Source organism: Mesoplodon bidens, assembly GCF_964165515.1.
Source record: "Mesoplodon bidens genome assembly, chromosome: 2".
Classification (NCBI taxonomy): Eukaryota; Metazoa; Chordata; class Mammalia; order Artiodactyla; family Ziphiidae; genus Mesoplodon; species Mesoplodon bidens.
The window spans coordinates 60752365-60765972 of NC_138177.1; the positions used below are offsets into that span (position 1 = coordinate 60752365).

Consider the following 13608-nt stretch of genomic DNA (forward strand, 5'->3'; position numbering starts at 1 on the left):
TTGTATAAAGATAAATTGGGGCTAATTAAATATCCAGTCTGGTTTAAAAAATAAATAATAGTTTTATGCAGATGCATAACAAAGTTTTCATAAAATATAAGAACGATCAGTGTTATGATTCACAATGTGAAGGATGCACAGAATCACGTGGTAATCTTTCCAAAGCAGATCAATGGCTTAGATATATCAAAAACACCTGGAAATCACTTCCTTAGTGCATTTGACACTAACATAAAGAAGATTTCATCAAACATTTTTAGGGACCCTTCCACTGTGTAAAGGAGGAATAAAAATATTTACAAATCACCTTTCTTTGGTTCTCTCTTCTAAATCTAATGCTTTCCTTCCTTCCTCCTTTTCTTAACCATAAAAGGAAAAATGTATACACTGTAACTGACTGTTCAGGTACTCTCCATTATAAAACTTTATATGCATGTGTTTTATCCCCACTGTCAGTCTTAGCATCTAGGATTGAGAGCAGGGCATTATGTTTACGCTTAATGGATGCATCTACCAGCAAAAGCAATGTATGAAGTTAAGTAGGAAGTCTGAAAGAAAAGATTATATATTCAAATCTGGGTAATGCTTACAATTTGTATCAGAGGGTTGTTTGTTATCTACTAGTTCATACTTTGAGGAGACAAAAATATTAGACATCCTAGAGTTTCCATTTAAAAAAGGCAACATTTTTTACCCAGTTGAATTGGACAGGCATTATTTGACAGAGGATCTTGATTTGGTAGATTTTGAAATCTTTTATCCTCTGTGCTTTGTGAACAAGAAACTATAGCAAGAAAACACTATGCTCCTTTTTCTGCTCTTGCTGGTGCCTAGAATAAAATTAAACTCTTCCTATTAGAAAGTTTAAGAGTTTTTAACTTTTAAGTTTTTAAAAGCTTTCTAATATACAATTCATATATATTCTAATATCTATCTATGATAAATATACACACACATATATATATCTTTTAGGTATCATTTTAATTAAATGGCTGACACTTTGTGATTAAACAAAGGAATGATAATAGCAGTTCCTAAGGGCTCTGACAACTACTGTAGCAATACCAAAAACAAGACCCTTCACTCACTCTTACAAACCCTTTTTAGCACAGTTACATCAGTACCAAGACTGCCTCAGGCTCAAGAATGTAATAAGAAACTCCTCCCCTGCACACTGCATATTTAGGTTTATGGGTATCCAAGTTGCAAATGTCACATGGCTGACCTGCAGGAACTTAATGACCATGGAATTAAGACAGTGTGTTGAAATGCTGAAAGAAAAACTTTGAACCTTCCTAAGATGGAAAAGAATTCACAATATACAACAGCAGAGATCCCATCTAGGTTGGGGTTTAAGAAAGACTACATTTAAGAATTTACTACACTTGAGTAACATAGCCCAATAGTATAAGTTAATGTTAGAGGTGGAAGGGGTTCTTAGTAGCAGTGGCTTAAAATTTTTATAAAAGAGGGAATCCAGAGTGACTGGTTAGAAGTGGGAGTTAGAGGATGTGTCTTGAGATTCTCTATGTAAAGTAAGCACACTGTTTCATTCAGACGGCTGGTTTACTTAGGAGCTGAGGAAGATTGCGAGGGCTGTGATATAAGGCTCTCTGAAACCATCCCTTTGTGCCATCACTGAGTCTTAGAAATTATCTAAATCTATCTGGCAGTTTCTCACATTAACAATGTAAGTGGTTAAATTAACCATTAAATTCTCTGATTAGGTAGAAAACAAGATTAAATTTCCCCAAGTAGAATACAGTAGCAATTTACGCATTTTTCTTGCCCCTCCCCCTGTCATAAACTCTTGGGAGAAATTAGTTCTTTTTTAAAAAAAAAAAATTATTTATTTATTTATTTATTTTTGGCTGTGTTGGGTCTTTGTTGCTGTGCACAGGCTTTCTCTAGTTGCGGCGAGCGGGGGCTACTCTTCGTTGTCGTGCACAGGTTTCTCATTGCAGTGGCTTCTCTTGTTGTGGAGCACGGGCTCCAGGTGCGTGGGCTTCAGTAGTTGTGGCACGTGGGCTCAGTAGTTGTGGCACATGAGCTTAGTTGCTCCGCAGCATGCGGGATCCTCCCAGACCAGGGATGGAACCCGTGTCCCCTACACTGGCAGGCGGATTCTTAACCACTACGCCACCAGGGAAGTCCCAGAAATTAATTCTTAATGAAATTCTAGTATCAGTACCTTTGCAAATGTCCCTAATTCAGCCTATTCTATCCTTGGATGGCCATGGTCATTGAAAAGAAAGGTTATATTGAATACTTAAAAAAAAAAAAAAGAGCTAAGCAGAAAAGAAGTTTTCAAAAAATTTGTACTACTGACACAGTCTTAGGAGAGATTTCTTCAAATTTTTATGCTATCATAAAGCAACATCAGTTTTTCCTAAGTAATCACAAAGAATTTGGGTCCTTACTGAAGCAAAATTTAATATCATGACGTATTGATAAATTATGCAAACTTACTTTTTAAAGTACAACAAAAGTTGCAATAATTTATCTGTTGCTGTGAACACCAAGTTATTAGGAACTATGAACTGATAAAATGTCTTAAATTAAATTGCACATGAAATAAGGCTTTGCCTCTAATGATGAATGGGGCAGTGGCCAACAGGTACTGATTTACTTGAGAGGTGCAGCTACCATAAGTATCTCAAATGGATTTGTATTTGAATAAACACAAGGTCATTAGTAAGGAGAAGACAGAGACAAATCTGAGACAAATCAAAGTGGGTACCTAAATCAGTTTTTGATAATGCTATTTTGAATATATTTTGTATAAATATATTTAAAACATTCCTTCTCTTATTTTTGGCAGCTTTATTCAAATTTTAGATTTACAAAGACCTCCTAGAATTAATCCAATGAATTCCCCCACCTAAAGTTCATTTCATCTCTAGAAAGGCAGAATGGTGTAATAAAAAGAACATTATACCTGGAGCTAGGATTCATGGAATCCAATAATCTTGACTATGTCACCAACTTAGTCCATTACTTTGAGTAAATCCCTTACTAGGCTTCTAGTCTTCAGTGAGCTCAGCTGTAAACTATGGGTCAGCTCTAAATTTCTATGATTCTACATAAAGATCTCATTTTATCATGTGCAATATGGAAACAAACAACATGTATAAATTTTGAATGTCTGACTTTTCACATTATCCATTCTTCTTGGTGTATGTTCCATGGATTCTGTCCAATGTTATACATTTACTGAGACCTTTAACTTAAGGTTATATTAAAAAGTAAATAAATTTAGAGAGCAGAGGCCACTTAATTGTCTAATAAAGTTAGTGGTCTGTTTATATGGTAACTACATGACTGGTATTCATAGACAAAGTATTGGCACTGCGGCTTAATAAGTTTAGTTTAATTCCATCATCAGAAAGGATGGAGCAACAAAACTCATTAAATGAACTTCAATGTACCAATATGTTGATTCATTAATGAGAAATGATCAGTGGAGATACTGACCAAAACCATCCTAATTATATCATTCCTTAATCAATGCTAGCAATCAAGTGAGTATTCTTTTGTTTCTTTAGACTAATAATTCCATCTTCCAGCTTTAAGCATTTTGGATATATTACTAAGTACTTCAAAATTATTCTCATTTTCTTAAGTCCAGGAAATCCTCCCCCTTCTCCCTACAAACAGAATTCATAAAATATAAAGTGGGAATGGTCGGGGGGAGTAGATCAGGCAGAGAAGAGCTAACTACTTCTAAGTAAATTTGGAAATGCTATATAACTTATGTTTTGTCATACCATATAACTAAATTCTTTTCTAAAACTCTGGATTCAAGACATTTAAACATTATAGGATTATTTGGCCATTCAGACATCAGATATAGGGATGCTGAATTCTGCCACTCCTGGCTATAAAAAGCTGCAGGCTAAATACAATCATATTGTTGATTTATATCCATCTCTGGTCTATTTGGGCACTTAGTTCATCATCCCTGATATAGATATAGTTACACAGTTCATTTTTCCTAAAAACAGAATTTTATAGCTTCTTTAATCAATATGTTAAGAAATAAAACAATAAAGAAGATGTGGCACATATATACAATGGAATATTACTCAGCCATAAAAAGAAACGAAACTGAGTTATTTGTAGTGAGGTGGATGGACCTAGAGTCTGTCATACAGAGTGAAGTAAGTCAGAAAGAGAAAAAATACCATATGCTAACACATATATATGGAATCTAAAAAAAAAAAAGGGGCAGGATAGGAATAAAGACGCATACATAGAGAATGGACTTGGAATTGAGGACATAGGGAGGGGGAAGGGTAAGCTGGGACAAAGTGAGAGAGTGGCATGGACATATATACACTACCAAATGTAAAACGATAGCTAGTGGGAAGCAGCCGCATAGCACAGGGAGATCAGCTCGGTGCTTTGTGACCACCTAGAGGAATAGGATAGGGAGGGTGGGAGGGAGACGCAAGAGGGAGGAGATATGGGGATATATGTATATGTATGGCTGATTCACTTTGTTATAAAGCAGAAACTAACACACCATTGTAGAGCAATTATACTCTAATAAAGATGTTAAAAAAATACATACTATATTTCATTGTCATCATGTAAAATAATATTTTTTGAGATAGTTACTTCTTAGGGATCATTCATAATACAAATGTATATGATAGTAACATCTTAAAATAACTTAGACAACTGCTTAAATAATTAGATAACTTAAGAATCACAGGTGTTTAAAAAGGAGTGAATGGGAGTGAGGGGATAATTGTGATTTCTATTATGTGCTATAATATGTAAATATATACCTTATTTCATAGAAACAGAATTTTGTAAAAGACTAGTATAACTTCTGTCTCTACAAATCATATCTTAAATGAACTAATACTTGATAAATAAAGCAATTCTGTGTCACATTTTAATAGGTCAAGATTATCATATGATTTACTTTTTAAGAAAGTAAGATTGTCACATTTAGAACTTGTTCAGAGTGTGTCATGGTACAAATTTCCTTAATATGACCAATCTAATTCAAAACAGTGTCACGAGAATTACTGCTACCTTTTATGAGTTACTCCAGGGGTCAGCAAAATATGGCCTGTGGGTGAAATCTTGCCTACTGCCTGTTTTTGTAATTAAAGTTTTACTGGAGTACAGCCAGACACGCTCATTTACATATTGTCTGTGGCTGCTTTCACCCTAGAACAGCAGCACTGAGGAGTTGCAAAAGACACTGTAAGAGCAGCAAAGCCTAAAATATTTACTATCTGGCCTTCACAGAAAGTTTGCCAATCCCTGAGCTATTCTGAGGGTCTTAACAGGAAGAAACTTAGAGAAATAAAGTCACTATTACTGATAAAACAAATACAGTGCTTTTTAAAATGGAAACTAAACAAATTGATAAAAGGCTATATTAAAATGCTTCAGGTATTTAAACCCACTAAAAATGTAATACCAAATCAAATATTTTCCTTTCCCCAAATAATCTTATTTATTATAAAAGTTTCTTCATAACACATCACAAGATGTTAGAATATAATAATGAATTTTATTTTAAAATGTCACTTGCAAAGTTACTTCACTTATAATCAGATGTTTAACATTACTCATTACACTTTCAGAAAAACAAAACTATTATTGGTAGATCATATTTGATCAGAGCAGTCAAGAAGAACTTATTTTGCATGTCAAAAACTTGGACATAAAAGAACTACACATTTATCAGTGAATGAAATTTCCTGTCAAATACAGTGAACCAAATTCTTAAACAGAGTGGTTTTATTTCCCAACTAAATCTGCTTTTCTCCAAACTGTGTAACTTTGTAATTACTTTGTGTTTGTCCCTACAGCCTCTGCAAAAACAAATTCTGATTACTTTTCTTTTTTACCTTGAGATCACGGTACACAATCTTTCCGGAATGTAGATAGTCCAAGGCAGAGACAATTTCTGCACCATAGAAACGTGTGCGGTCCTCAGAGAACACCCTCTCTCTCGACAAATGGAAAAACAGCTGCAGGGTAAACAGCAGGGACAGGATTGTAATAATTACTGATTTAGTGGGGGAAATTAACACAAACATAAAACACCTCTCATCACCATATTGTGATGATAGATAGTGTACTCTCAGTGGACACTGAGCACTCTTAGACAGCAGCTGGCTTATCTTTTCCAGGTTTCCAAGGGGAGACTGCGAGCTGTTAAATCAGTGCTTTAATCAATATACCAATCTTGTTTAAGGCATTCTGCTTGCTACCCATTTAACCTTCAGTTACCAGAGGAAAAAGTATGCATCATCAGATTACATCTCCCCCTCAGTATACTGTTGCTTCACTCTTTCAAGGATTAGGTATTGAGACTTTATTAAAATAAATGCACATAAGCATAGATGTAATATTTCTACTTAATTATCTGATTTACCCTTGATTTCAAAGAAAGGACTGCTGATTTGTGGAACCTTATTTATGTGAACTTGTTAAATTCTACAACTCTTGATTCATCATGATACCTCTAGAAATGTTTTCAATGTTTAAATCCATGTTTTCTGCAATGAGAAACTGTGAGGCTTTACATTTTCAATTTATTTTAGTAATGCCCAAAATGGACTGAGAAGCTCCCATTATTCCCCTAATAGTTCTCAAGGTATACTCTTCCTATTTCAATAATAATTAACTATGACACCAATCTTTTCTCATGTAATCACTTAAAACTATAAGCCCATCCATTTCCTGTTAACAACAGTTAACAAATATTTATTGGGTTCTCACTGTGGTCAAGCATCCAGCTCTCCATTTAGACAGCCTCTTTATTTAAGAAACTGCCTGTCTCAGCTCTCAGTTCAATAATGTATATGAGGAAGGAGCCGGTTTCAGTCACTATGAATTGACTACTGACCTTTTTGGGTACTGTTTCACTGTATTAAGAAATCCACCAAGAACAACAAAAGATGGTTCGCAGTGCTGAGTACACTGCCGAGTATCACAGTAGGTACTCAATACATGTCTTTGATTAAAGAAATGAACCAATCAGTCAATGTATCCTTGACTGCAAGATCAGAAATTAACTATATTTTCACATGGATTACTTCTACAAACTGCTTCTACAAATTTATAAGAATTATGGTTAACTGAGATTTGTTTCTCACACACCAAATCATAATTTAGGTAACATAAAAGAGGTTCTCTATAGATTCCATCTCCCCTTTTCCCACCTCCAACTTCACTTAAGAGTTTATTATTATTTTAAGATAAAATTTATGCATAACCCATTGTCATAGTAAAGAGAGGGAGGTAATATCATGTAACTATTGCCAAAAAAGACAGGCTCAACATTACTTATAGTAAAACTAAAATGTTTGGCAGATAGTCTCTAAACTTTAATGCTCTCTACTATATTGTCATATTTTATCAAATCTAAGATGCTGTTGATTGCAACTCCACCAACTTTTTATGTTAATACCAAGAATTAAAAAATGAGGTCAATTAAAACTATGACACACCATCAAATATAAAAGGCATTCTGACTGAAGAAATGTTCAATGTGTCTTATAAATGACCAAATATACTATGCCAAAAATCAAGCCAATGTATAAAATTACTCAGGGATATGCTTCAAAATTCATTCATTTTATATAGGCACATACATGTCATTAATGCTCTACCATTCAAACAAAGACAGGAAGTAGAAAGATGCATGGATCATCAGTAAAACCATTCTGAAATATTTCTAGGTCAAAGTGATTTCTGTCATCCTTTAATACAAAATATAACTAATTTTGACGAAGGAATCTCTGTGACCCAGATTTATGGTAGTCTTCTAATGATATGAAAATAGTGGTTAGATTTCTAAATTTTCTTCAAATGTCAAGCCTAGTACCCACTCATCTACAATACAAAAGATATAGATCTTCCCTAAATCAACATAATACATGCAGGCTTGTAGACCTTTATTTAGACCATAAATCTTCGATTTGTCTTCCAGCCAATTTCTGTAAAAATATCAGCTAAAAAAAAGTTACTTACGGAGAAGAACTTTATTTATTTCTCAGTCTGCTCTCCTCTGATGTCTACCCTTGCTACTTTATGGAATTATTCCTGTTAACATAACCAAGAACCTCTCGTTCTGGAGCTTAGAACATCACTTATTACTCTCTCCTTCTTATAAACATTCTTTGGCTTTGGTACTACAACTTTCCTGATTTTCTCTGAATAGTCCTTCTAAGTTTCTACCTTGGCTTTGAACCAACTTTCCATTTAGTGAGCATCAATTATTTTAAAGTCACTGTTATTGGACACTGGGAAGAGAAAAAGAGGGCATATAATGGTGATTAAGACATAATCCCTGACCTTAAGAAATTCAACCCGATGAAGGAGATATATGCACAGATAAAAAACAAGAGAGCTACGAGAAATTCTGTAATTCTAATATTAAAAATGCTTCAGAGGCAAAGTATGATTAATCTTTATTGGAATGATCTGAGGAGACTTCACAGATAAGGTAGTATCTCACGTTTTGAAGGATGGAGTTTTCACAAATGGAGAATATAAGGGAAGCATACAAAACAGTGCAAGTTTTATCCATCTTAATATTTTGACCATAGCCTAGTAATAGTACATCAACATAGTAGGTAATTAATAAATGTATGTGGAACAAATTAATCCCTCTTAATATCCACCTTAATATTTTGACCACAGCCTAGTACAGTCCATCAACATAGTAGGTAATTAATAGCTGTATGTAGAAGAAATTAATTCTAAAGAAAAAAAGTAGTAATGGCAAGGAAACAACACATAGGGAGGGCATGTAGCTGAAGAACAATAATACACATTCATGATAACGACAGAACTTAAGCAAAAAAAAAGAAAAAAACAACAAAAAAACCCCCCACAAAGATGAGGCCAGATTGTTTAGGACCTTGACTGCCATGATATGGTTTAGAGATTAATTTTGTAGATAAGGAGTGTCAAAGACATTTGGGTGAAAAAATTTAGCATAATTTTCTTTATTTATTTTTGGCTGTGTTGGGTCTTTGTTGCTGCGCATTGGCTTTCTCTAGTTGCGGCAAGTTGGGGATACTCTTTGTTGCGGTGGGCAGGCTTCTCTTGTTGTGGAGCATGGGCTCTAGGTGCACAGGCTTCAGTAGTGTGGTATGTGGGTTCAGCAGTTGTGGCTCGCAGGCTCTAGAGTGCAGGCTTAGTAGTTGTGGCACACGGGCTTAGCTGCTCCACGGCATGTGGGACCTTCCTGGACCAGGGCTTGAACACATGTCCCCTGCACTGGCAGGAGGATTCTTAACCACTGTGCCACCAGGGAAGTCCGAAAAAAATTAGCATAATTTTAAGTAGACAACTCTGGCAGCAACTAGAGAATCAATTAAAAAAATCTGAGACTACAGTAGTCAGGTAAACAATTCACAAAGTGCAACAAAACTTACTGAACACCAATTCAGTACAAGCATTGTGAAAAAGCTGCAGACAAAATGAGAGGAAAAGGTACCAATCTGAAAGAATAGCACTATTTGGTTAGAACAACCAGATATATAAATACACTAAAAATATGTAGTTATAAAATAGAAAGCACACTTAAAGAAGTGAATAAGTATGTTTGATAATATAAGAAGTAACATTTGAGCTGGATAAGAGCTTCTGAGGAACATTAGTACTAGTAACAGACCTTTCAAGAGAGTCAATATTCCAGAGGGAACTAGCTTGCACCATTTGGGCAAAGGCAGAGAGCAACAGTGTTGAAGTTTCCCTAAGGATGGCTGAGTGGGTGTTGCTGCCAGCAGTGAAAAGGAAAAGAATGGGGATGGGGACAGAGGAGCAATGGACTTTATTTTGACCTGTTGACATTTAAATAAGAACTTGATAGCACAGCTTCAGAACTATGGGACCAAAGGGTATAAAGGTAGATGTGTGAGTCATTTATATAAAGGATACTATTGACACCAAGGAAGCAAGGTATACCCCAGAAATTTAGTAGAAACTGAAAATAGTTAAGGTCAGAATTTTAGGGTATGACTGCACATAAGGACAGGAAAAAGAAGCAGAACAGCATATTAAGATAGAGTCCTAAAAGAAATACAAACAGAAAGAATACCTGAAGAATAAAGGAAAAGAAAGTTTCAGGAAGGAAATTAACATTTACCAGGCATAGGAATTAGGTCATATGTTACCTTTCAGGGAAAAGATGTCATACTTAGGTGGGCTAAGAAGAGAATATAAAAGTAGAAATGGTATGTGACTCTTTCATAAAAAATGAGTGAGATGAGCCAAGATATTATTGAAACAGAAGATCTTTGCTCAACATATTAATGCTCTCAAGAAAACTTCTGTCTGAAGAAATTGAGAGATACTATAAAGCTACAATTCATATGGAATAGGCATACAAATTAAAAGAAATATCAATGAAATCAGGTGGCCAGAAATAGGTTACTTTATAAAAATTTAGAATATGGTAAAGTTGATGATTACACATAAGGATATGAAGTACATGGGAAAAAAATGACCATTTCATAAATGGTGCCACAATATTTGCTTAACTTTGGAGAAAAGTCAGAAGAGTGTCATTATTGAACACACAGGCATTCAGTAGATATTTCAAAGAAGTCAGAGTAAAAGCTAAACCATACAATAACAAAGCTAACAAACAAGAGTGTAAAATATCATATTTGCAAATAACTGCTCTCCAGAACAATATGTAACACTCTTTGAAGGAAGATAACAAAATCTAAACACTCAAGTAAAATCAAAGTATCTAGTATACAATCAACAATTACTAGATGTAAGATGCAGAAAAGTATGACCCATCACCAACAAAAAAGTCAGTCATTAGACACAGACCTCAAAAATAAGAGATGATGGAATTAATAGACAGTAACTTTAAAGCAGTATAGGAACATAAGAGATAATGGGAAATAGAAATAAATAGGACGTTTAAAGATGAAACATAGAATATCTGAATAAAAATTTCACTAGATGGGATTAACAACAGATTAGACACTGCAAGAGAAAAGACAAATGAACAAGAAATCATAGCAGAAGAAAACTATATAAATTGCACCTGAAAAAAAAAATCTCAGCAACCTCTTGGACAGTGTCAAGGAGTCTAACATATGGATAACAGCAGATCCTGAAAGGGAGAGGGAAACATCTGCAAAATAATGCCTAAATTTTTCCAAACTAGGATAAAAAAGATAAATGCACAGACTAGGTATTTCAACAAAACTCAGTGAGATGAAAACTCACAAACATGCATGAATACTCAGAACATAACCAGTCAGATCACACTAAAATTGCTGAAAAACCGGTGACAGAAAATCTTTAAAAAATTCTGAAGGGAAAAAAAAAAAAAAATACATATAGAAGAACAAATAGGAGAATTTCCCCAGACTTCTCCTCAGAAACTATATAAGTGAAAGGACAATGGAACAATATGTCCAAATTGCTGAAAGAAAAAAAACACATCCTAAAATTTTGCATCCAGTGGAAATATCCGTAAAGTATAAAGGTTAGAGACTTCTGTTTTGACCATGATATAAAATAAATAAAACAAGGATTTTCATACATTAAGCATTAGGCTTCAAGGTACAGTGACTCCAAAGAAAAGGGAAACAAGGTGGTAATTATGGTTGTTCCAGCTTGCTGCCTGGAGCGACCATCCAGAATGTAACACAGGGAAAGAAAACCGAAACAGAACCTGTGGAATCCTTGAAGGATAGAGAGTTCAGAGACTGGGGAGACCAAAGTAGCTATAATTCATGAGGCAGAGAACCACAAAGAGGAGGGCTCCAGGGACCTGCAATGAACTGCCTCTGAGTCTTACTAATCAGCACATGTATATGAGGAAAATTCTGAGGTCAGGGAAAAGAGCCATTGGAAAGAATCAGGTGAAAAAAATCACAGGCTCATAGAGCTAAAAATACTTTTTGTTCTCACCAGGCAAAATGGAAAAACTTCTTAAGAAATGTCGCATCCACTAGAGTCCTTGAGGATACTGCCTCTATAGTGCAGCAGTATTAGTGTTAGAGCAAAGGACACACACATATGTCAAACTGATTTTTACCAAAGGTGTCAAGGTCATTCAATGGAGCAAAGGATAGACTTTTCAACAATAGATTCTGGAATAACCAAATATCCACATGGGATAAAAAATGAACTTCAATCCTTAGTTTACAGCATACATAAAAATAAAAAAAATATCATAAACCTAAATGTAATAGCACAATTATAAAAGTTATAAAAGGAAATATAGGAGAAAATATTTGTCATCCATGATAGACAAAGATTTCTTAGATAGTATTTTAAAAAAACCAAAGAAGACAAACTGATAAATTGGATTTCAAAATTTAAAACTTCTGTTGCTCAGAAAATATCACTGAGACAATGAAAAGGCAAGGTACAGTCTGAGAGGAACTATTTATAATACATACATTTGGCAAACTATTTGTAACCAGAGTATATAAAGAACTGTTATAATTCAATAATAAGATAACCCAATTAATAAAGAGACAAAATATTTGAACATACAGATAAAAAAAATGTATGCAAATGGCCAATATGTGAAAATATATTTAATATCATTAGTCATCAGAAAAATGCAACTCAAAACCAACTGCAATAATATACTTCTATATACACATTAGAATGACTAAAATTAAAAAGACTGACCATACCAAGAGTTGGTGTGGATATGGAACAACTAGAATTCTTGTGGCATTGATACTGGGAATGCAAAATGACACAACTACTTTGGAAAACAGTTTGGGAATTTTTCAAAATGTAAATATATGCTTATTATAAACTCAACAATTATACTCCCCAGTATTTAGCCAAGAAAAAAGAAAACTTGTACATGTATGTGCATATCAGCTTTATTCATAGTAGGCAATGACTGGAAACAATCCAAACGTACACCAAAAGCAGGACAGATTAAAAAACATTGATATAGCATGCTCATAACTCAGCAATGAAGGAACAAACTACTGAGACACAGATAATCTCAAAAACATTAGGCTGAGCAAAAGAAATAGAAACAGACATAAAAGAGTACATATTGTATGAATCCATTCCTGTGAAATTTTAGAAAAGGTAAATCAAATCTTTAGTGTCAGAAAGCAGATCAGTAGTTGCCTAGGGCCAGGTATAGGAGCAGGAGATGACAGAATGAGACGGAAGACTGACTGCAAAGAGGCATAGCAGAACTTTTTGTGGCAGTGGAAATGTTCTGCATCTTTATGTAATGGGGACTACATGCATAGATGTTTGTCAAAAGTCATATAAGTTATGTATACTTAAAGTGAGTACATTTTATTGTATGTAGCTTATACTTAAGTAAAGTTGGTTAAGTAATGGAAACAATCTAAACGTTCAAAAATATAGTAAGGATTTAATAAATTACATCTGCATAAGTAATTACTAGGCAACTAATATGTATTTTACAATATTAAATAAAATGGAAATTATGGGCACAGTATAAAAACAGGAAAATCCATTAATATGGTAATAGTGATCATTGCTAGATGGTAAGATTTAGAGTATTTTTTTTCTATTTTATACCTTGAAAATTACCTGTAATAATTTGTTTAATATCCATTTCCCAGAGCACTATACTTTCTTTAAATGTGA

At 34.2% G+C, this 13608-nt stretch overlaps 1 protein-coding gene across 4 annotated transcripts in view; it reads right to left on the reverse strand.

Annotated features, from left to right (window-relative positions):
- AKT3 (AKT serine/threonine kinase 3) overlaps positions 1 to 13608 on the reverse strand; it is a 379096-nt gene that overhangs the window by 98986 nt on the left and 266502 nt on the right. For all 4 annotated transcript variants that reach the window (XM_081216479.1, XM_081216481.1, XM_081216480.1 and 1 more), the window contains exon 8: positions 5874 to 5996. In XM_081216479.1, coding sequence (XP_081072605.1) covers positions 5874 to 5996 — 123 coding nt within the window. The remainder of the gene's footprint in view (positions 1 to 5873; positions 5997 to 13608) is intronic.